This window comes from Ambystoma mexicanum, chromosome 10, assembly GCF_040938575.1.
Source record: "Ambystoma mexicanum isolate Mex_15411 chromosome 10, UKY_AmexF1_1, whole genome shotgun sequence".
Taxonomy (NCBI): domain Eukaryota; kingdom Metazoa; phylum Chordata; class Amphibia; order Caudata; family Ambystomatidae; genus Ambystoma; species Ambystoma mexicanum.
In genome coordinates, this window is record NC_090932.1 from 305,155,177 (window position 1) to 305,176,788 (window position 21,612).

The following is a 21,612-nucleotide window of genomic DNA, read 5'->3' on the forward strand; positions in this document are numbered from 1 at the left end:
GCTGACCAACCCTACTTACACTTTAGAAAAAAACTTAATAAAACACATCATCGCCACTGACCCCTAGTCTCCCATGACCCGCTTTGGCTGTGCCTGCTACTGAAGTGACGCACCCACCCTGCATTAATAGTTTAATATGGTGTTAACATTTGAAGACCATGTGTAACATAGCCTACACGCGAGCCTGAGTGACACACAATGGCCTTCACTTTTGCAACCTATATTTCTTGTACATTGTTCACCATTTATCTCTGTAATTACATAGGCCATCCCTAGTTTTGGCTCTTATATTGTATATTTTGTAAGCATTGCATTTGGTGTATATTTTGCAACTTTGTAAGCTTTGCATTTTCATACTGCAGCGCCCTTTTACTCCGAGTCTGGTGCGCTTAACAAATGAATAAACAAACGCACATCTCCCGGTCGTATCTGGCTACAATGGAGAGGGCATTGGCACCCTTGACAGTTGTCCCCGCTGAGCAGATAACCCTTCTACCCATCAAATCCAATCCAATTTTTTCCCCTCATTGCCCGGAAGAGTGGCTGACGCAGAAGACGAACTCAACGATTTCTTCCTGACAGCCGCCGAGACCACCAAGTCCAATGATGGCTGCGACTGATGGGGTGGCCGACACTGGAGGAGCAGTCGGAGTCGCCGGCATCCTCCGAATCTCGGACTCCAGCGTTGAGTGTCAAGAGGATGTCCAGTGAAAGGTCTCCAGGCGGTATCTGGGGCATAGGAGTAGGTGCTGACTCCTTGTCGTCCTGGGACCCCCGGTCATCGCCTCAGTCAACAGTGTCCCCGTCGTGGGGAGAGTCCCCAGCGCTTCCCTAGTCATCGCCCTCATGGATGGCAACAATCTCCTCCTCCTCAGCCGAAAAAATATCCGTTCCTTGAAGGCCTTCACCAACCACCCACCCCCCTCTTTGGGTCCAGAGGGGTCATCTCACATCCTCTTCTCCGGGGTCTTCTCAACTGGTTTGTTCGAAGCCTCCCTCGTGGGAGGAAGGGACACCCTTGCAGTCACTTGGGCACTCAGCAGATAAGCCCCTACGGCCTTTGAAAGCAACGCCACTACAACCTCGGGGGAGGGTGACTCCTTCGCCTGGTGCACCTGGGCCTGCATGGAAATGCCAGACCCCTTGTCCGTTTGGCCTTCTCCGTCAGGGCTTGGATGAAGATCCATAGCGATGGAGATTGATATACATGGGGACGACGATCGCACCCTGACCGTCAAGGGACCCGCAGCAGCTGCGATCCCGGCGGAAGCCGACTCGTAGTGCTTGACCCCCCCATGAGTAGGGCGCCCTCAAAGGACTTAGAAGCCGGCTCAGGTTTCCCGGATCCGGGAGAGGCTCGCCCTAGGGTACCACGAGGTGCAGGGGCCTTGGCCTGCAGCCACAATTCCAGCTGTTGGTGCCGATCCTTCAACATGTGCTTCCAGAAGCCATGGCAAATAACCTTCCTCCTTATGTGTCAGAAGCAGGCAATACAGGCACTGGGAATGCTGGTCATCTCTGCCTACATTCCACAAGCCGCAGTTGGAGCAAGACCTGAAGAGGGAAGCGCCGCCCTTCTAGTCTGACATGATCCACGCGGTATAAGCCTGAAGAATCTTCTGGAAGCAGGAAAACTCGCCAAAAACAGCCCTTGAGGGACGCTGGGGGGAAAAAAAAAAAAAAAGCAAAACAAGCATGAGGCCTCCCAACACGAGGGGCGTCGGTAGAAGGCAGTCATTGGCTGGGCCAGTATGACCCAGAGTGGTTTATAGGAGAACGTTTAGAAAACAGAACTGCAACTGTTTTTTCTTGTACATAATGGATTGCATGTTCTTCCCACAGACCTGCCCAGTCTAAACAGGTGATTAAATGGGACAATCCACTACACTGAGTGCGCTTTGATATTCTTTGAACATGACAATTATACAATAGATAAGATGTATTGGGTGTCCGGTTAAAGGTTCGAACACCAAAGGATCAAATGCAATAGGGCCGAGTCAATAGGCCCGAAAACAAAAGGTTATTTTTTAATTATATTTATTTTTTGGTTTCCATATTGTGGTATTTTTTTTTAACCACAAAAACGGGGGTTGGAGGACCCCCCCCCCAAAAAAAATTCAAACCTTTTGTTTTCGGTCCGATTGACTCGAACCTATTGTATTTCGAACCTTTTGATTCAAACCTTTAACCTATAACTGATTTATTGATCCACATGTTTGTACTTATTTCTTAAATCTCACAAAGAACGTGAAAGAAATACATCTCACTTGCTCCTGAGGAAGGGCCTAGCCCGAAACACGCCAAGCTCCAAATTCTATAAGCTAATCCTAAAAATATATGCAAATGTAACATTGAACAATGATGTTTCGTTTCATAATTGAAGTGAGTTGAGAATCAACAGATTATAGAATCCCCTGTAATATGGGGTACTGTAGAATCAGAATTTACCTATTGAAGATTTGACCTCAGGGGACAGGAGTGTCCATAACCTAAGGACACTAGATTTATTCACATGAACGACTTTCTGTGCCAGAGCTTTCTCCCCTGCACCTCACATTTTATATATTCACATTCCTCAATCTCTTGTCACCCTTAAATGGGGCATGTGGATTAACTTTCAACGTAGTGTGGCAGGCAAGTCAGGCTTATCCCAAGAGGAAGATGTGAGCTGTAGGTAAGTACGCTGAACCTTAGCTAGACAGGCACAACAATGAAGCACTTACACATTTATATAAAATAAATATATTTACACCAGAATCACTTTAAATACTTAAGATGTTTACAATGGAACACTTTGAAATAGATAACACACTTCAAAGGGCACTTTCACTTTTGTGTTTGTTGACAGTTATATTTGTAGAAACGTTAGAAGGGGAAGAGACAAGGTTATTACATTATCAGTTATTGCACACTCGTGCGTTTTTTCCCCAAACGGTAATGCTTTTACTCTGAAAAACACATAGAAAAGTCACGTAAAGGCAGGCAAATAAGTAGTTAGTGCAACATGAGCTTAGTTCAAAGTTCTAGAGACTGTTTCTTTGCCTGGCAAGTTTTTAAAGTCCAAAAACACAACCCTGGCTAGAGGCAGTTTGTAGCGGGATTGAAGTCCTGACAAACAGCAAATTATGAAGAGTTCCTGCGGATTTCGTCCAGTGTCCAAAGTTTTTGAAGCAGCAAGTTAACAACTAACAAAGGCGACCTCAAGTCTGTTTTAAGAAGGGGACACAAACAGTGGCTTGGGCCAGAGGTAGTTGCCGTGAACACCTCTATATGCACTCCAACGCTCTGGGGCGACTTCTTGGAATCAGGTAAGCAATACCTTTGGTTTGAAGAAAGTGTTTGTGTTGGCTTCTCGGCGATGTGGCAGCTCTGGACCAAACCTCTGGATTCCTTGGTCTGATGATGAAAAGCAAGACAATGGACGGTGTCTCTGAGCAGCAGTCTCGAGTGAGGACTTGTAGCACGACTATCAGCAACTTCTTCGTTCACGCTGCGGTTTTGGCACCTTTTCAGCAGCACCAACAAACGACAGGTCGCCCGGTCAATCCTCTTTACTTCCTGCAGTCCTAGACTCTGTAGTGTCCTCATGGGTTCAGGCGGATTGGACAGATTCAGCCCCTTCACAACAATGCACTCGAAATGGGCAGGTCTCCTGGTATTGGGGTTCGGCAGCTCTGGACGCTCCTAGTACCTCAGGAGATGGCTAGTTTCAAGGTTTGTCTTGAACTGGTTGTTCCCACCAGCCAATAGGACGGAAGAGAACTTTTTTGGAGCTCATCTGTCGCATAGAACACCGAGTCTGGTCAGCAGTGGACGCTTCATGATCTTGCAAATGGTCTCCAGGCGTCTCTGGTCATCTTCTCTGGTTACTTCCTGTGGATGACTTTTTACACTCCAGAAGCGTCACCTTTTATACAGTTCCAGCACACACTACTCTGCAATCTCTCAGCATTTTGTTGTCTAATCAGGACAGCCAGAACCCCCCTCTGTGGGAGCTAGCTAGACCTATCCCGGCACTCTGTCAGACGAAAGGCGGGGGGGGGGGGGGGGCGGGGGTATAGGAGGGGGTGGAAGATCCCTTCCCCACTTCCTGCATGCCCAGACACTCTGGAGTTTAGTTGGTGATACCTACTGGGGTACTTGGGTGCCCCTATTGTTCACTAGCGAGGCAATGGCCATAGCCTGCGGTATAAAACATGCACCATAGTTGGTAGAACAAGTGCACTGCCACCAACAATAACTAGGTGATTGTCTATGGGAGCCAAGAGAAGGGGGATACCAAGTATCCCTTTGGCACTCCACTGAAGGTGGTGTGTGCCAATCTCTCAGACTATGGAGTTTTAGGAGAGCTACTAAGAACTGTAGTTGCTTAAGGATATAGAAAAAGAATCTTAAAGCAGGACCCCAAGGGTCCCCAGCAACACTGCCCCTAAGGAGCAGTGTGATGCAGTAGTAAAACAAAGATGCATTTAAGAGCTAGGGAGCAGAAAAGACTCCATAGTACAGGTAGAATACAAAGAAAGGAGCCCACAAAAATGAGTGGAAAAAGGCTCCTCTCATTCAGGATTGACAGAAAAAGGTCCAGTCTAGCCAAGGGTGCTGGGGGTCTCACTAGAAGAAGAGGGGATGAACCAGGACCATGGTACATCTCCTTAACAGAAAGCATTGAGAGTAGCTAATGTACTAACCACATCTACTCCATATCCTCTCTCACATACCTACCAAGTATCACACAACCCTGATGGGCCAGCCAACTCGCACACAGAACAAACATAAAACTCGCAAACAATCCCCGACACTGGCCCCTACCCTCTCTGGATAAAACCAGACAGTGACCACAACCAAACTCACTTAGAAAACCATACGCCAGTTCTTCCTGGCTACTCAAGTACCAACAGAAGAGCACAATTTCTATCCTATCCCTCTTCGATCACTAACCAACCCCACCACCCTCGTTCTTACAGGCATGTGTGTGCCTGGAGACTATTCCAATGGTAACAATGAGCGGTAGAATATAATAGGCTGCCCTTGCAGAATCCACCCAGGACATGTTCTGAAAATCCATCTGAACAGCGACCATGTATTACAATAGATCTACTTTTTTTCTTTTGACACAGTAGCAGAGGATCCAATGAAAGTGCACATGTTAAAGTTCTGTTAAATCTCATCTTTGAAGGCCATCCACTCACTTGTGGTGCTTGGAGAGCATCCTCTCAACTTTCCCAGACAGTACATTCCAGAGGTAGAGAGTTCCATCTGCTGAACCTGCTACCACATAGTTTCCATCGGGGCTGAAAAAAAAATGAATTGAAAATAAGTCAAAGCTCAACTGTAAAGGAGGCCAACCATTGATGAAAAAAGGTGGGTTGGGGAGACTGCGACAATCTGCACAAGACAAATAAGTAATCTGCAATCTGAGAGCGGCTTCAGTGTCAGTGGCAAGCGAAAAAAATAGGCCAGATGAAATTATCTGCGGGGGGCGGGTGAGGGGGGCTTTGAGAACAGACCATGATGCCGTGTAGAAGACTGTTGGGTAGATTTTCCTTTTTGAGTGAAATTCTCCCCCACTTTGAGAGTCCCCCAGCATTTATGCTGGACTACTGCGTTCTTGGACCGATTCTCCTGAGTGAGCGGGAAACCGTTTTTTTCTCCACACATCTTTTTACTCCAACCATGGAACCATTTTTACCCGTTTTAATGGCGTTCTGCTTTCCTATCATCTACCTTTATTTATTGCAGCACACAGCACTTTCTGAGCAGTGTTGCTGGGAGCTCCTGTAGCTTCTTTTTATTTTACCTGTGTTATGTTACCAGGGCAGGGGGACACTTTGTCTCATCCTGTAATGTATTTTGGGAGATCACCACATCCCACCTTAACTGGAGTGATGAGGGGGAATAATGTCTCACTTTCCCAGTAACTTGTAGTTACTGTTCCAAGTTCATCTGACAGGCTGGTGGCAGTGAACATTTTTGCACAACTTTTGTTGTAGGGTACCTTCACCTAAAATGGTGGCTGTACTTTTTAAAGCTCTTTTCTTGATGACTTTCTTTCTTGAGCCTTCTACTTAACTGTTTGGGGGTGGTCTGAATGTGTCTAGTCTTTGGCAGGCTCCCCTTGGAAAGCCCACCAAGACTGAGTGCCTGAAACAACAAGTGTGGGAGGTGACCACAACTCCCCTGGTCTTTGACCTGCAACCAGTTTGTGCTGGGAGGCTGTTTGTCCCCATTGGACAGCCCTCCCACCCCACCAAGTTTCAATGGATGCATGTCTGGTGATTGGTGGGCTCACCACTTTTCCTGCATGAAAGTCAAGGGGCCTGTATTAGGTAAGAATTGATGTAGTCACACTGTGTGAGAAACACTTATCTATTTGGTATTAGGTAACCCACCTTTTGGTGTAGGCCTGTATTACACACGTTGGTAGTGTGACTGAGCAGCCAGGATTATCTCAAGACGAGGTAAATGGAGCTGTAGAGATGCAACACTGAGATTCACAATTACAAGTATCCAAGTGGTTTTTAGTTAAAATATTTTTTTATTAAACAATAGTTTTTTAAATAAGCATTCTTTAAAAAGAGCAAGATATGCAACAATCAAATATACTTTGACATACTTTCATCTTTCGAAAGATGCTTTTTACACCCTTCCTACACCCAGAGGCGACTTCATTCACTATTCACAAGGACAGTAATGCCATTTATACATCATTAAATATACTTGGCAGATTCTGAGGCTGCAGAAAGGAAAATTAAAAAGTTACAGGTTCTCAGTGTAGGTGAGGATAATTAATCTTTCGATGAGATCTAGACAATCCTTTCCCAGCAAGAACAGTCTAAAACAAGTTACCATCTCTGGAGGCACAGAAATATCTATAGAAGAGTCAGCACGGAGCCAGGACAGCCAAAGTCAATTGGAACAGTCTATGGAGCTGAGGCACTTCTTAGATAAAAGGTCTTGCACAAAGTTAGTGTTGTGTAGAAATCACTTGTAGGGTCAAGCGCTGTTACACTTGTGAGAAGCAGAGTTGGAATCAACTCCTTCAAAAAGTAGCCAATGCAAGTCTCGACTGAGAAGGGCAAAGCTAAAGACACTGCCCCAAGTTCCCCAAGTCTAAACAGTACCTCTGGTTTGAAGAAGAGTGGTACAGCTGGATTCTGTCCTGTTGCAGCGATGCAGGTACTGGGCTCCTAAGCCTCAGTCTTGAGGACAAGAGGGAGGACGTCTGGAGGACTCCCGCGGCAGCAATTTGGATGTCGTCGGCAGCTACAGGCTTTTTTCCAGATCAGCAGTACTTTGCGGTTTCAGTGCGCGGTAAACAGCGTCATCGTGGATCTTGGATACCAGTTGGGCTTCCTTCACTCCTTGAGTCCTGCACTGTGGTGAGGGGACTCTAGCTCTTGTTTGTCCTGCTTCTGGAAGGTCCTTGGGAGACTCCTGGAACCTCTGGCCCAATTGCAGTTGTTTCACTAGACTACAGATTTCTCGACCCCTTGCACTCAGTTCTTGCAGCAGCAAAGAAGTACAGCCAATCAGGGAAGATTGTCCAGTGGAGTTAGTCTCAGGGTTAGTTGGTCCCACTAACCCAAAAAGGAAGAAGTGGTCCCGCCCGGAGCTTCTCTTGTCGATCAGAAAAAGGCGTTTCAGCACAGCAGCAGGGCTTCACCGGGCAATTCAAAGGTCCAGGAGGATGCAGCAAGCTTCGTTCACGGTTTCTTAGTCTGGTGCTGCCCAGTGGTCGACTCGGACTAGTCCCAAAACCCTCGCCTTTCAAGGAGGTTTCGCCCATTCATGCACAGCCTAAACCGTCACTTAAACAGCAGGGTGGCTGTGCTAAAAGGACAGCCAGCCAATCAGGACTGGTTGTATTCATGCACTCCTAGAGACAAAGGACAGGGGAGTTTTGGGAACCTACCTCACTTTCTGCCGTTCCAGCCATCCAGCTGTTTGAGTGACAGCTTAAGCTGTGCATGAATGGGAGAAACCTGCTTAAAAGGTCAAGTTTTTGGCACTAGGAGGCAGAGTCGAGTACAGGGAAGAACAAAAGCTTGCTGCATCCTCCTGGACCTTTGAATTGCCCGGTGAATCCCTGTTGCTGTGCTGAAACTCTTTCTGATCGACAAGAAAAGCTCTGGAAGGGACGTCTTCTTCCCTTGGGTTAGTGGGACCAACTAACCCAGAGACAAACTTTACTGGAAGACCTTCCCCCGACGGGCTGTACTTTGCTGCTGCAAGAACAGAGTGCCAGGTGGTCGAGAAATCTGTAGTCAAGTGCAATGTCTGATCTGGCCAGAAGCTCCAGGAGTCGAAGCAGGACCATCGAGAAGCAGGACCATCCAGAAGCAGGATTCCCCTCACCAGAGTGCAGGACTCGGGGAGCAAAGGAAGCCCAACTGGTATCTAAGATCTGTGGTGGTGCTGTTTAAAGAATGCTGAAACCGCAAAGTGCCACCGATCTGGAAAGAGCCCGTAGCAGCTGCCGAGCTCCGAACTGCTGCCGCAGGAGTCCCCAGACGTCAGCCCTCTTGTCCCCACGACTGAGGCCCAGGAACACAGGATCTGTACCTCAAACCAGAAAATTAATTACATTTATAAAGCGCTCACACAGCCCGCAGGCATCGAGGCACTGTTACAGGAATAGTTTTTTTGTCTTAGTTACGTATTTATAACGCGCTTAAACACCCAGAGGTTTCTAAGCCCGGACCCGGGGATCGAACCTGTGTTGCTTCATGTCGTCTTGCTTCCAAGACGCGCACGCTGCCGCTGAGCTATCCTCCCTGGACAGAAAGAAGCCAGCTGGGGAACACTTCATCTAACCAAAGGTACTGTTCTGAACTGGGGTACTTAACTCAGTGTCTGTCGCTTGCTTTTCTTAGTTAAGACTTGCAGTAGCTGCTTTTCTAGAGTTGATTTCAGCTCTAACCTCCACAGGTGTAACAGCTTGTGACCCTACACTGATTTGTCTTAAACTAACTTTGTGCAAATGCTTTACTATCTAAGAAGCGCCTCAGCTCCATAGACTTGCTACAATTGACTTTGGCTGTCCTGGTTCCCTGCAGACTCTTCTATTCCATTTGACTTTGATTCTTATGCCAAGTAATTCATCAGTTTTAAACTAATATTGATGGGATTTGTTTTTATCTATACTTCATTGGAAGATTTAAAGTGCTCACATGCTCTAAGAACCTGTTCAACCCTTTTTCGTTCCTCCAACCTTTCCTTTCTGCCAACCTCAGTGTTAAGCAAAGTTTGAATGCAGAACCCTCTGGGAACACTACAAGCAACACTGCCTACAGGTATAGGCAACCCAACCTTTGGTATAAGCTTGTACTGCACAGTTTTGGTAGAGTGTTGAGCAGCCATGCTCATCTCAAGAGGGGAAATGTGAGCAGTGGTGGAGTTACACAGAGATTCAAAGTTACAGGTATTCAAATAAACTCTTGCACTCAAGGTTTCTTGCATAAACAATTATTAATCAGTCAGTTGTAAAGCCTTCTTCAAAGGGGAGCAATATAATAGTAACACACAAACACTTCAATACTGTACACCGAGTTTCTGAATCAGAAAAGACCCATTTGGGATGGCCCACAGACACAACCTACACCCATAAGTGACTTCAATAACAAGGGTGCTCGGGACATGAAGATCTTACTGTTGGCATTCAGAACACTCTTAAGGTTATTAGAGCACAAGAGATCACACATTTCTTAAGCAGGGCAAACACTTTTAGATCATACAATTCAATAGGATAAGCCAAAGTCAGTAGGCAAAAGTCTTGGATATGATGAAGCACTTCTGGTAAGTAAATGGAAAAGTCTTTTGCACAAGTTATTAGGAGTAAAAAAAGAATGATAAAAAGAATGAAATGATAAAGTGATAAAAAGAATGAAATGTAGGGCCACAAGCTGATTAGACTTGTGAGTTGCAGAAGTTACAAGCACTTCCACAGTAAGAGGCAAGTTCTCTTAGACCTGTTTTACAGTACCTTAGAAATGAAGATGCAGCTGAAGACTTCTGTTCCTGTGCAGTTCTGCAGATGTCACTGTTCCTGGGCCTCAGTCATAGGGACTAGAGGGAGGAAGTCAGGGGACTCCTGCATTGCAATGGGATGGTCAAAACTTGCAACCGGCAAACTTCACTTCCAGTGGCTGTTTTGTGTTTAAGCAGCTTGCGGCTACTGCAAATCGCAACAACGTGGTTCCTGGCTGTTGAGGTGGGCCCAGACTTGGTCAGTCCTGCTTCTTGGGAGTCGGGAGGATCTTCCAAAGGCTCCAGGCGAGCTTAAAAGCAACGCACACAATCTGGTATTCCTCCCCCTGGCTATACGGTTTCCTGCAGCAACTCTGAGGAAATTCAATCAGCTCCAAGATGGATGTCCAGGTGGCTTACTTTGGAGTAGATTGGTCCCACCAACTCAAAAGGGAGAAGTCGTCCTTGCAGGGGCTTCTCCATTGATGCGAACTTGGAGTTTTGGCACTGCAGCAGGGCTTCACCAGGCAAACCAACAGTCCAGGAGTTGCAGCAGGCGTCCTCTTCAAGCTCTTCTTCAGTTCCTTCGTCCAGTAGTCAACTCTGCCTTCCAAGCCAAAAGACAGTTCTCCCATTAATTCCAGCCTAGCTGTCAGTCACCCAGCAGGGTGGCTGTCCTTGCCGGACAGTCAGCCAGCCAATCACCACAGAGTGCATTTGGGTCTCCTATGAGACTAAGCACAGTCGGGCACCTCCCTCACTTCGTGCTTACCCCAGACATTCTGGAGCCAGAGGCGGGCTTCACTCCTGAATCCTGCCAAAGGTGAAATGAACAAAGATTTGGCGTGCAGAGAAACTCTAGAAGGACCTTCCCACAAAGATATGGCAAAAAAAAAAAAAAAAAAGACCGGGGACCATTTTGAAAAAGATTGCACCTCAGGTAACGCTAACCACGGGAGCCAACAGCTGCGGTAAACATGCAAACCACGGTAATTTGGAACAAAACCATTGCCACCAGCCATTCTGTGAGAAAAGGGTAACATAAAAATGTTACATGAGCAGTTAGAAACAGGGGATACCAAGTAGCCCCTCCAGCACTCGATTGTAAAATAGCTGTGTACTTGCTAGACCCAGCGCAACCTCAAGTCACAACCACAAGTCAATTTCACTTTACTGCACTGAAGGTGCTATGTGACACAATGTAAAAGATGATGCCTATGGAGTTTGTCAGACTCCATAATCAAAAGACCGGTAAAATTCACATGAAATACATCAGAGAGTGGGAAAAAGGGTCTCACTCTCTCCAGGTTATAAAAAAAACAAGTCCTCAAAATCCAGCAAAGTTGCTGGGGGTGTTAGGGAGAATTCTTATAAATGTGCCAATTCCATTCACCTTAGAGAACCCCAGCAACTTTGCTGGATTTTGAGGACTTGTTTTTTTTATAACCTGGAGAGAGTGTGAGCCTTTTTCCCCACTCTCGCATTTTGAATGTGTTTTACTCCTGTGTTCTTTGATTATAGAGTTTTAGACAACTCCATAGGCATCATCTTTTCATGTGTGTCACACAGCACCCTCAGTGCAGTGACACAGGGAAGGCTTTTAGGCTGTCCCAAGTTTTAAACACCTTCTCTGGGACAAACTACTACTGTTTCCCAGAGAAAGTAAAGTGAAATTGACTTCACTAGTCTTTAAATTCCTAGACCCAGCAGACCCTCTTACAATAGAGTGCTGGAAGGGTTATCTGGTATCCCTGTGTCTAGAAACTCATGTAGCAGTCAAATGCTACCTTTCCTCTCGAAATTGCTGGTGGCAGTGGTTTTACAAAGAACTACCATGATTTTTCCCGACCGCGAACAGCGGTCGCGTTAAAACACGGGAGCCATGTTTTTTCGAGATGGCGTCTGAGCCTCCTTTGTTTAAATGGGTCCCGGTCTTTTTTCACCATTTCTTTTTGGAAAGGTCCTTCTAGAGTTTGTCTCTGCGCACCAAACCACGTTTGTCCCTTTGTTCCAATGCATTTGGTGGGCTGAACACCCCCTCTGGCGCTTGAGTGTCTGGGGTGGGCAGGAAGTGAGGGCGGTCCCTGAAACTCTGTGCTTAGCCTCCTAGGAGACCCAAATGCACTCTGGCGTGATTGGTTGGCTGAGTATCTGGGAAGGATAGCCACACTGCTGGGTGAGTGGCAGCTAGGCTGGGGAAAAAAAAATGTTTAAAGGCGAGTCTCTTGGCTTGGAGTCGGCCACTGGAACTAAAGAAACGAAGACCAGCTGGAAGAGGACGGCTGCTGGACCGTTGGTTTGCCCGGTGAAGCCCTGCTGCAGGTCCGAATCGCCATGTTCACATTGACAGAACCCCCTGCAAGGACAACTTCTCTCTTTGAGTTGGTAGAACCAACAACTCACAAGTAAGCCACCTGGACACCTATCTTGGAGCTGGTTGAATTTCCTCAGAGTTGCTGCAGGAAACCGTCGAACCAGGGAGAGGGACACCAGTTTGTGTGCTTTACTCACAGCCACCGAAATTGAAGTTTGCCAGGTGCCAGCTTTTTGACCAGTCCCAGTGCAATGCAGGATTCCCCCCGACGTCCTCCCTCTCGTCCCCACGACTGAGGAACAGTGAGATCTGACGAACAGAAATCAGCTGCATCTTTTTCTTCATTGTAAGGTACTGTGAAATAAGACAAGAGTACTTACCTCTCGCAGTGAAAGTGCTTGAAACTTTTGCAACTTGCAGGCCTAATCAGCTTGTGACCCAACATATGATTCTTCTCTTTACAAACTACTTCCAAGAACTTGTGCAGAGACTTTACCGTTTACTTACCAGAACCGCTTTATCCTATCCAAGACTTTAGCCCATTAATTTTGGCCTAGCCTATTGAATTGACTCTTCTGGTGAACTCAAAGTATATGCACTGTCTACGAATAATTGTAACCTTTCATGTTCTAATAATCTTTGCCTTTTACTCCTCTTGAAAAGTATTCTGAAATAGTATTAAAGTATTTGTGTGTGTGATTATATTGCCTCCTAATGGACGTTTTATAACTGACAGATAGTATTTATCAAAGAAAGCTTGAGTGCAAGTTGAACACTTGTGATTGTAGACCTCTGTGTAACATTACTGCTCTCAGTCCCCTCTTGAGATAAGCCTGGCTGCTCAACTCCGCTACCAAAACGGTGTAGTACAGACTTGTTTGTTTTTATTACTTGTATTGCGCACCAGACCCAAGGGTAACCTGGCGCATTTTTAAGACAACTTACAGCTTAGTTACAGGCATACACATGCAAAGAGCAACAAGAACTATACAAAGAATACACACATTTACAGTTCACTTAGGCAGGCGGTAAACGCTGGGTAGTAGGTGTGTGTAAAGTGCAGAAGTGGAGAGAGATGCAGGATAAGACCGGGCAGAATGGTAGTCTATTATTTGTCTGTGTCTTTAATCCATCTTGTAAGGTTGTGTCGGAAGGTAGAGCATGGTTGATTAGTCCGCAAGGTGGGTGGGTAGGGAATTCCAGAGTTGAGCTGCTTTAACTTGGAAGCTACAACCACCAACTCTGGATAATTTAAATCTAGGTGTAGAAATGTTGTTGGCGTATCTGGTGAGTCTTGTAGGTTTAGGACTTATGAGTCTATCAGAAAGGTAGCATGGTGTGGCATTGTTAAGGCATTTGGAAACAAGAGGCCACTTTTAGCTGGATTTTCTCTTGGGTAGAAAGCCAGTTGTTGGCCCTTCTAAGTTCAGTAATGTGGCTTCTCCTGGGGATGCCTAATGCTGCTCTGAGCGCATTGTTCTGTAAGATTTGAATTCTTTTGATAACTTCAATGTTGGCCCTAATATAGAGCGAGTTACAGTAGTCCAGCTTTGATAACACGAGCGCTCTTGCAAGTGTGATGCAACAACTATTGGAGAGGAAGAGTTTTCCTGCTCTTATCAATTTGCAAGTGTAGGCGGTGGCAGAAGCCATCACGTTCACCTGCTTGTTGAAGGAGAGGGTAGAGTCCAAGTAGAAGCCTAGAGTTTTTACTGCATGAGCGGTTGTGATTTGGTTATTATCTATGTTAAAGGAGGAATAGTTAGGGCCCAGTTTTTTTTAAGGCTAGCGGGTGTGCCAAGGATAATGATTTCAGTTTTGTCATCATTCAGGCATAGTCCACGAGTGGCCATCCATGCCTGGATGAGATACACCCTGTTCACCAAGGCCAAATCCTTACTGGTGATTATGATGAGTATCATCTGCATAGTTAGTGTAGGTGATACCAAGAAGGTCCAGATAATCGAAAAGGGGCTTTGTGAAGATGTTGTAGAGTGTGGGGGAAATGCAGGATCCCTGAGGCACGCCGCATGTAATAGGGATGGAGTCTGCTGCCGCAGTGGTGGAGAAGACTCTCATGGTCCCATTATTGAGGAATGATTGGATCCAATTTGTGGCTTCTTCGGAGAAGTGCGCAGCCATGTCCAAATGCCTACAAAGGACCTTGTGCTCAACAAGGTCGAAGGCAGCTGATAGGTCCAAAAGGAGGAGTAGGGCTGGTTTCACTTGATCCCTTAGTTTGTCAATTTGTGCTTTTAGATCTAAAAGGGCTGTTTCGGTCCCGTGCTGGGGACGGAAGCCAGACTGCCGTGCTCCTAGCAGGTTGTTGGTTTCAAGGTGTTTCTGAATTTGAGAATACACCACTTTATCTATAATTTTTAGGAGGAATGGCACGGTGGTGATTGGGCGGTAATTCGTGGGTATGGCTGGGTCTAGTGTTTGTTTTTTAAGCAGTGGGAGAACCCAGGATTCTTTTAAATTACTAGGTATAGATCCTGTTGAGAATGAGGTGTTAATAAGTTTTGAGATAAAGGGAGCCAGGTCTCTGGCTGCGTCCTTTATCAGTTGGGCTGGACATTGGTCCCCCTGGCAGTTTGATGGTTTAAGTGACAGTATGATTTTTTTCAGTCTCAATAGATACTTTGGAGAACTTAAAGCGAGAAGTGTCATTGTTGCTTTTAGGGGTTGCGATGGACGTTTTGGGCTTAGTATCCAAGCTGAGTGAGGATTTTTTCTTGGCAATTTTAGATTGGAGAGTTGACACTTTGTTAGCTAGGGCTAGCTGAATATTGGTGCACCAGAGTTTGTCTTTGACACAGTTGTCTGGCACTGGGATGGGCGATTCAATTTCCTTTAGTATGATAAATAGTTCCTTCATACTAGAGTTAGCTTGGGCTATTCTAGTTATAGGTTTCTCGTTTTGCCGACAGTATTTCCTTTTTGTAGAGGGTAGTTCTATCCCTCAGAGTGCTTTTATTTTCTTCCGACGGTTCTAGTTTCCATGCGAGCTCAGATTGTCTTTTTTTTGGTGCGCAGTGTTTTCAGGTGGGGGGTACCAAAGGTTAGTTTGCTTACACCTGTAGTCCTAGTTGTGTTTAGTGTTCCCAGAGGGTACTGCATACAAACTTTGCCCAACGTACCGATCCCGACATACGGAACAGAAACATCCTTCAAGCAAGCAGAAGATATATGGCCACGACTAGAAGGAATTTTTGGGAAACGCCACAGTTCTTGACAGGGCGAGGCGTGTCGTACTCAGAGGGTAAGTGATATGGAGGTTGGGGGTTTTAGTGGGTGTCGAGGGGGTAATAGGGCAGGGGAACGAGGGGGGGAGGGTCTGTGGTTTGGAGCTAGGGTGGGTAGTTCGGTGGGGGGGTGGGAAGGGTGGACTATGGTAATAGGGGTGAGAAGGGGCGTATGCTTGTAGGTGAGGTGGTGGGAGGGAGGTCTTTGGATGTCTGGAGCGCCAACGGGCTCCTCTGGCTTGGGAGTTGGATAGAGGGCGGGGTGGGTTAATGATGGTGGGTGGTTCAGGGGCAGTGGGGTTGTTTGGGAAGGGGGTGGATTCAAGGGGGGGGCGAGGAGCACCAGAGTGAGGCTCCGACGTTGGATCTAGCTAAGACGGGAGGAGTCATGGCATGGCGCAGCAGGGATTCTGGCTTGATTGTAGCATTATGGATGAGGATTTCAGCACCGTGGGACTCTAGAGCAATCTCAAGTAGTAAGGTTGACACTATCAGGAGTGGGAGATAACCGAGAAGCTTTGGGCACAATTAGTGCCGCTTTATCAGTGTCTAGTTGTAGAGTTTATACAGTGAGTTTTTTTTTTTTGGCGCACTCAGGGTTGCTAGTCTGCACAATCCCGGTGCTGAATTCACCACATAACAGTGGTGTTGGTCACATTATCTAGATGCAAAGTCAAAACAGTGGAACTTATTGGGCACACTCTCGACACAGTGACACAGTTGGGCACACTATCTGGATGCGAGATTCACAGTGAAACAATTGGGGCACACGATATTTGAGCACACCATCCAGATGAGAACCTGAACGCACATTCAATATTGTTGGGTGCACTTTCTGAATACAGATTCAATACAGTGACATTATTAGGGCATTCACAATGCTGTTAGGCACACACTCTAGGTGTAAGATTTAACACAGTAAAACTTTTAAAGCTTTCAAGTACAAGGGCTCTCTGGAGTGAAGTAATTGCTTCAGTCATGCCCACATCTTAATCCATGGTGAAGTGCATGCAATTTAATTCCCACAAAGTACTCCCTTCCGAACCCACCAGGGGCAAAGTCATCTGTTCAACGTTTTAATGAACCCTTCGCTCATAATAGCCTGCTCACCTGAAAATGGCTCTGGTCCAGTCTGACCCGCACTTGAATCCCTGGGCACTGTGCAAATAAAGAAAAAATGAAACCGCTTTTTAAAACTTTTTCATTCTCTATTGCCCCTTAACTATTACTCCAACTGGATTTCTAAAATCTGGCCTGGTGAACAGATTTTAGGAGGCCACCCCAGTTATAGTCAACAGGGGAAGTCAGAGGTTAGCTAAACCCAATCAAAGGAAGCATGGAGAGTGGTTATGGCTTAGTCTCAGAAGAAAGTGAGGGGTCAGAGGTACACACAGTAAAGCACACAATTCTACTTAAACCGGTGTGTACAAAAATACTCATAAGCCCAAAAACACAAGAGAGCAATCAAGCAGGTAATACTATCGCACAACACTCCATTATCAAACATTTATACAGTCAACTTTGGTTTGTAGAAATGCATACAATTCACTTAAACACATGAAAGGAAGGAGCAAATTACTTACCTGTAACTGTTCTCCAGCATGGGTCTGGCATGGATTCACATGCTCATGGATAAATACATTACACACATGCACTACCACGGGAGGTGTCAAGGCTCAACATTAAGCATCTCTTACCTCCTCACCAGGCTCACCTTCAAGCAAACAGGTTGCGCAGCACTGCTTGGTCAACTCTGGACTCCTCCCTGGAATCCCTGTCAATGCAGTCGAATTTCGTGAAGGTGTGCGTTGACCTCCGCGTAGCAGCCCTGCAGATGTCCAGCAGGGGCACACCAGACAGGAACGCCGCATTTGCAGCAATCGCTCTGGTCGAATGGGCTCTCAGACAGCCAGGCAATGGTCCATTTGCCAACTGGTGACAATGGGTGATGCAGCCAGAGAGCCACCTGGAAATGGAAGCCTTGGAGAGGGCCTTCCCTTGGTTCACAGGGCTAAAGTTAACAAACAGCGGTGATGACTTACAAGAGATAGCTTGAATCTCTCCCACTTGTCGTGCAGAGGTGATAGCCACAAGAAATGCTGCTTTCCAGGATAAAAACTTCAGCGGAGACAAATGCATAGGCTCAAACGGGGGAACCCATGAGCCTAGTCAGCACCACATTGAGCTCCCAGGCTGGGGCCGGAGTCTTCACTGGCGGGAACAAACGGAAAAGTCGTTTTATGAATTCCTTGACCAGGGGGTGTAACCATAATGATGTTTTCCCCAGAGTTCTGGTGCAGCGGGAGATGGCCGCCAGATGAAAAACTTGATGGAAGCATGCGCCAACCCTGCCTAGGCCAGCAACAATACGGTTGCACCTGCGGGGCCATAATAAATAGAGGGTCGAGTTTCTGTGCACGGCACCCGACGGCAAACCTCTTCCACTTCTGTCCGTAGCATTTCAATGTAGCCGAAGCCATGGCCTTGTCAAGCACTTCCTTGCAGTCTGCCAGGAGATTGTATCCACCAAACTAGCGCTGCAGGAGCCAGACCTGCAAGTTCAGTGACCGTGGGTCGTGGTGCAGAATCGTGCCTCCTTCCTTGGTGAGAAGATCTGCGTCCGCCAGAAGCTTGACTAGAGGGGACACTGACATGTCCAGAAGGTCCGGGTACCATATCTGCCTCAGCCATGCCGTTGCAACGAGGATCATCCTGCACCGGGAAAGTCTGAGTTGAGTCACAGAAGCAACGGCAACAGGTTACACGCATAGAGGAACAGGCCGTCCCAGGGGGAAGGAGAATGCATCCCCCATACCTCCGGCTGGGAAACCTGCTGGCGAACCTCCGGCACTTGGTGTTCGTCGCCGCCGCAAACAGATCGATCTGGGGATTTCCCCATCGTCGGAATAAAGATCCAATTGGTCGGGCTGAAGCACCCCACTCGTGGCACAAGCGAAGTTCCCTGCTGAGAGTCAGCCACAGTGTTCTTCACTCCTGCCAGATGAAATGGGACGAGGAACATCTCCTGTGCGACAGCCCATCACCATATGGGATCTGGTGCCCTCCCCTGCTTCTGGATGTAAAACACTGGTGGTGTTGACTGAAAATCTGCACTTGCCGTTGAGGTACGAAGGAAAGACTTTAGGGCCCAAAACACGGCCTGTAGCTCCAGAACGTTGATTTCCAATGACTTCTCCTCCGGGGATGCGTCTGTCGTGACAGTCTCCTGGTAAAGGGAGGGGGGGGGGTAATCTTGAAATCCGCACCCGCCGACAGATCTTGTCCTCAAAGCTTCCAGATACCTGGATATAACGGGCGTTGAGGAACTCCTGCAGGGGTCGCATCCACAGCCTGCACAGGCGCACAAGGTAAATGCACGATGACATGCCGAGGAGTGACCTGATGGATCTCACACTTGCCATCTTCAGGGTCAACAGCCGTTGTACCTTGCCCAGGATGGCTGCCATTCTCTCCTCTGACGGGGACACAAGACAACACCGTGTTGAGCCGGGACCCCAGAAACAGCATGTCCTGCGATGGCACCAAGCAGAAATTCGCAAAGTTCATCGAGAACCCGAGTTCCCCGAGTAGCCGGACGGTCCCTGCCGTGTGCTCGACGGCGGTCTCCCTCGACTTCACTGGGATGAGCCAATCGTCCAGGTAGGGGTAGACGTGAATCCCCTGGTGCAACTGTGCCGCTACTGGCTCCAGACACTTGGTGAAAACCCTTGGTGCCGACTTCAATCCGAAATGAAGGGCCTTGAATTGGCAATGCTGCCCTTGGACCACGAAGCCCAGAAACTTGGTGTCCCTTGTGAATGGGGATGTGGAAATAGGCATGCTCCAGGTCCAACGACAATAGGAAATCCCCTTCTTTCAAATGTCCCAGCACATGCTTGAAGGGTGACCATCCGAAACCTCTGGGACCTGATGTACATGTTGAGGTGGCAGAGGTCTAGTATGCGTCTCCAACCGCCCTTCTTTCTGACGAAGAAGTACCTGGAGTACACTCAGACCCCCAGAGCCTTTTTTGGGACGAGTTCTATCACACCCTTTTTCAGCATGGCCCGTACCGCCAGCAAAGTTGAGGGCCGTGGTTTTCCTTCCTGGCCACTGGTGGAATGCGCAGGCACTTAAGCTGAAATTCCAGGGTGTGCCCCTGGGCCAAGGCGTCCAGCACCCAACGGTCAGTGGAGATGAAGTTTGCCTGCCAGCCTCCCACTAGGGTGCGCGGGCCCGACATCGCAGCCGGTTCAATCCTGCTTCGCCGTGGGGGGGGCCACCTTGGGGACAACGGCATCCTCCTCCGGACTTGCTGTGGCCCCTGTAGGCTTCCTGAGCCGAACAGCAGGACTGATGACGAATAAGTTGTCCCCGAAGGGCATGTCCAACACCCTCGACTGTACATCCGAGCAGAAGCTAGTGGCCTTCAACGTACCCTGCCGAGGCCAAACGCTGTTGCCCATCTGACAGAAGCCTGTTTCGGCAGTGTCCATGGCCAACGTGATGGCATGGTCTGATGACACCGCGCCTTCTTGCAGGAACTACAGCGCTTCCGCTCTCTTGTGTCGCCGCGATGGCTAAGGCATTGGCCGCCTTGATCGTCATGAGATGACCCGCCGCACCAGGGCATCCAGCTTCTTACCCTCACCGTCCTGGGGCGGTGGGGGAAGAGGACGAAGATCAGGAGGACATCTTCGCTGGCGAGACAGAGTCCGGGGACGGTTGGGATCTGAGACACTTGGGTGCAGAGTCCAGCACCCTGCATTTCTTCTCGTACAGCTCCCTCCGCAGAGGACAGGTTCTTTATGAGGGACAGCCCCTTGTCCCAAATGTCGTCCAATAGAGGGAAAGAAAGTGTGGTCTTCCTCTTGGCCTCACTGCCTTGGTACGGAAGCCTTTCTTCTCCTTGGGGGGGCTAGTTGAAACTTCTCCGAGGCCCACGCGATCATGATGTGGAAAGAGCCAATCTCATCGAGTGGCGAGGCCCGGGGCACTGGCGACGGGAGGTTCCCTTCCGTCGTCCGTGCCAGTCATCGCTGTATCCGGTTCCATATCATCACTCGGAGGAGGGGAATGGTGGCAAAGGATGGCAAGGAGGTGGCAGATGGACTCTCCTTACAGAGGGTTGCCCCGACAGCCCAAGTGCGGCGGGTTGTCCCGCCGGCAAACAGGGGCATCCTTGTCCAGATCTCTGAACACAAGGTGTGCAGTGCCTGTAGGATGTCCGTCAACATGTCTGCTGGCGAAGGTGGAGGTTGCTGGGGTGGCTGCAAAGGGAGCGATGGCAGTGGCATGATGTCCTCTGGCTCCTCACCGCCCTGCTGCTCCTCTTCGGTATCCTTGCCGCTCTCAACATCCGCTTCGTCGGGATCCTTCCTATAGGACCTGGCCACAAACTTTTTGTCCAGTATGGCCTTCAGACCAGAAAGCTCCTACTCAGAGAGGTCTCAGCCGTGCAGGACTAGCGCCCCACCTCCTAACACCCTTCTGCTTGACCAGCGGGGACGGTCTAGGGAGATCGGCATCATCTTCACCAGTGTCTTCTCAATGGGTAGAAAAGACAATTCCCTCAGAGCAGGCAAACTCTCGATTTAGAGGCCGCCTCCTGCGAGTCTGCATCCGCTGCCTTCTCTAGGGACGCCAACACTCCTTCCAAGGAGGACTTCGCCTGGTGAACCTGGGCCTTCACGACCTTGGGCGTGCTGAAGGCCTTCACTGTGGCAGGAGGGTCTGTGCCCCGCTTCCCCTCGGCTTTCTCCGTCGGAGTCGGCTGGGACTTCACCAGAAGTTTACCCGGATGGTCCCATTTTCTCTTTTTCACTGACCCGGAGCATTGGCTCGTGGTCAAGGGTGCCAGAAATACTGTTTCCAACCTGCCCGCCGAGGAGCCTGTCCCAACGGCACACCCGTTGCTGTGCTTTGCCCCCCCCCCTCCCCCCGTCGCCGGAGCACCCTCAAATTTCTTAGAAGCCCGCTCAGATTTCCTCTTGCTGGGTGAGGCTTGCTGCCCGGAGATCTTCATCTGGATCCACTCAGAGCCGCTTGCGACGGACCTTCATGGTGCATGGCACCAAATCCTTGCAG

The 21,612-nt window shown here is 48.3% G+C and overlaps 1 protein-coding gene across 2 annotated transcripts in view; it reads right to left on the minus strand.

The window, feature by feature from the left end:
- The window catches only part of LOC138491389 (autophagy-related protein 16-1-like), a 120,380-nt gene that overhangs the window by 16,628 nt on the left and 82,140 nt on the right, over nt 1–21,612 (minus strand). For both annotated transcript variants that reach the window (XM_069617893.1, XM_069617892.1), the window contains 2 exons: nt 16,636–16,683; nt 5,190–5,291 (listed from right to left, as the gene is read on the minus strand). In XM_069617893.1, the coding sequence (XP_069473994.1) occupies nt 5,190–5,291; nt 16,636–16,683 (150 nt within the window). The remainder of the gene's footprint in view (nt 1–5,189; nt 5,292–16,635; nt 16,684–21,612) is intronic.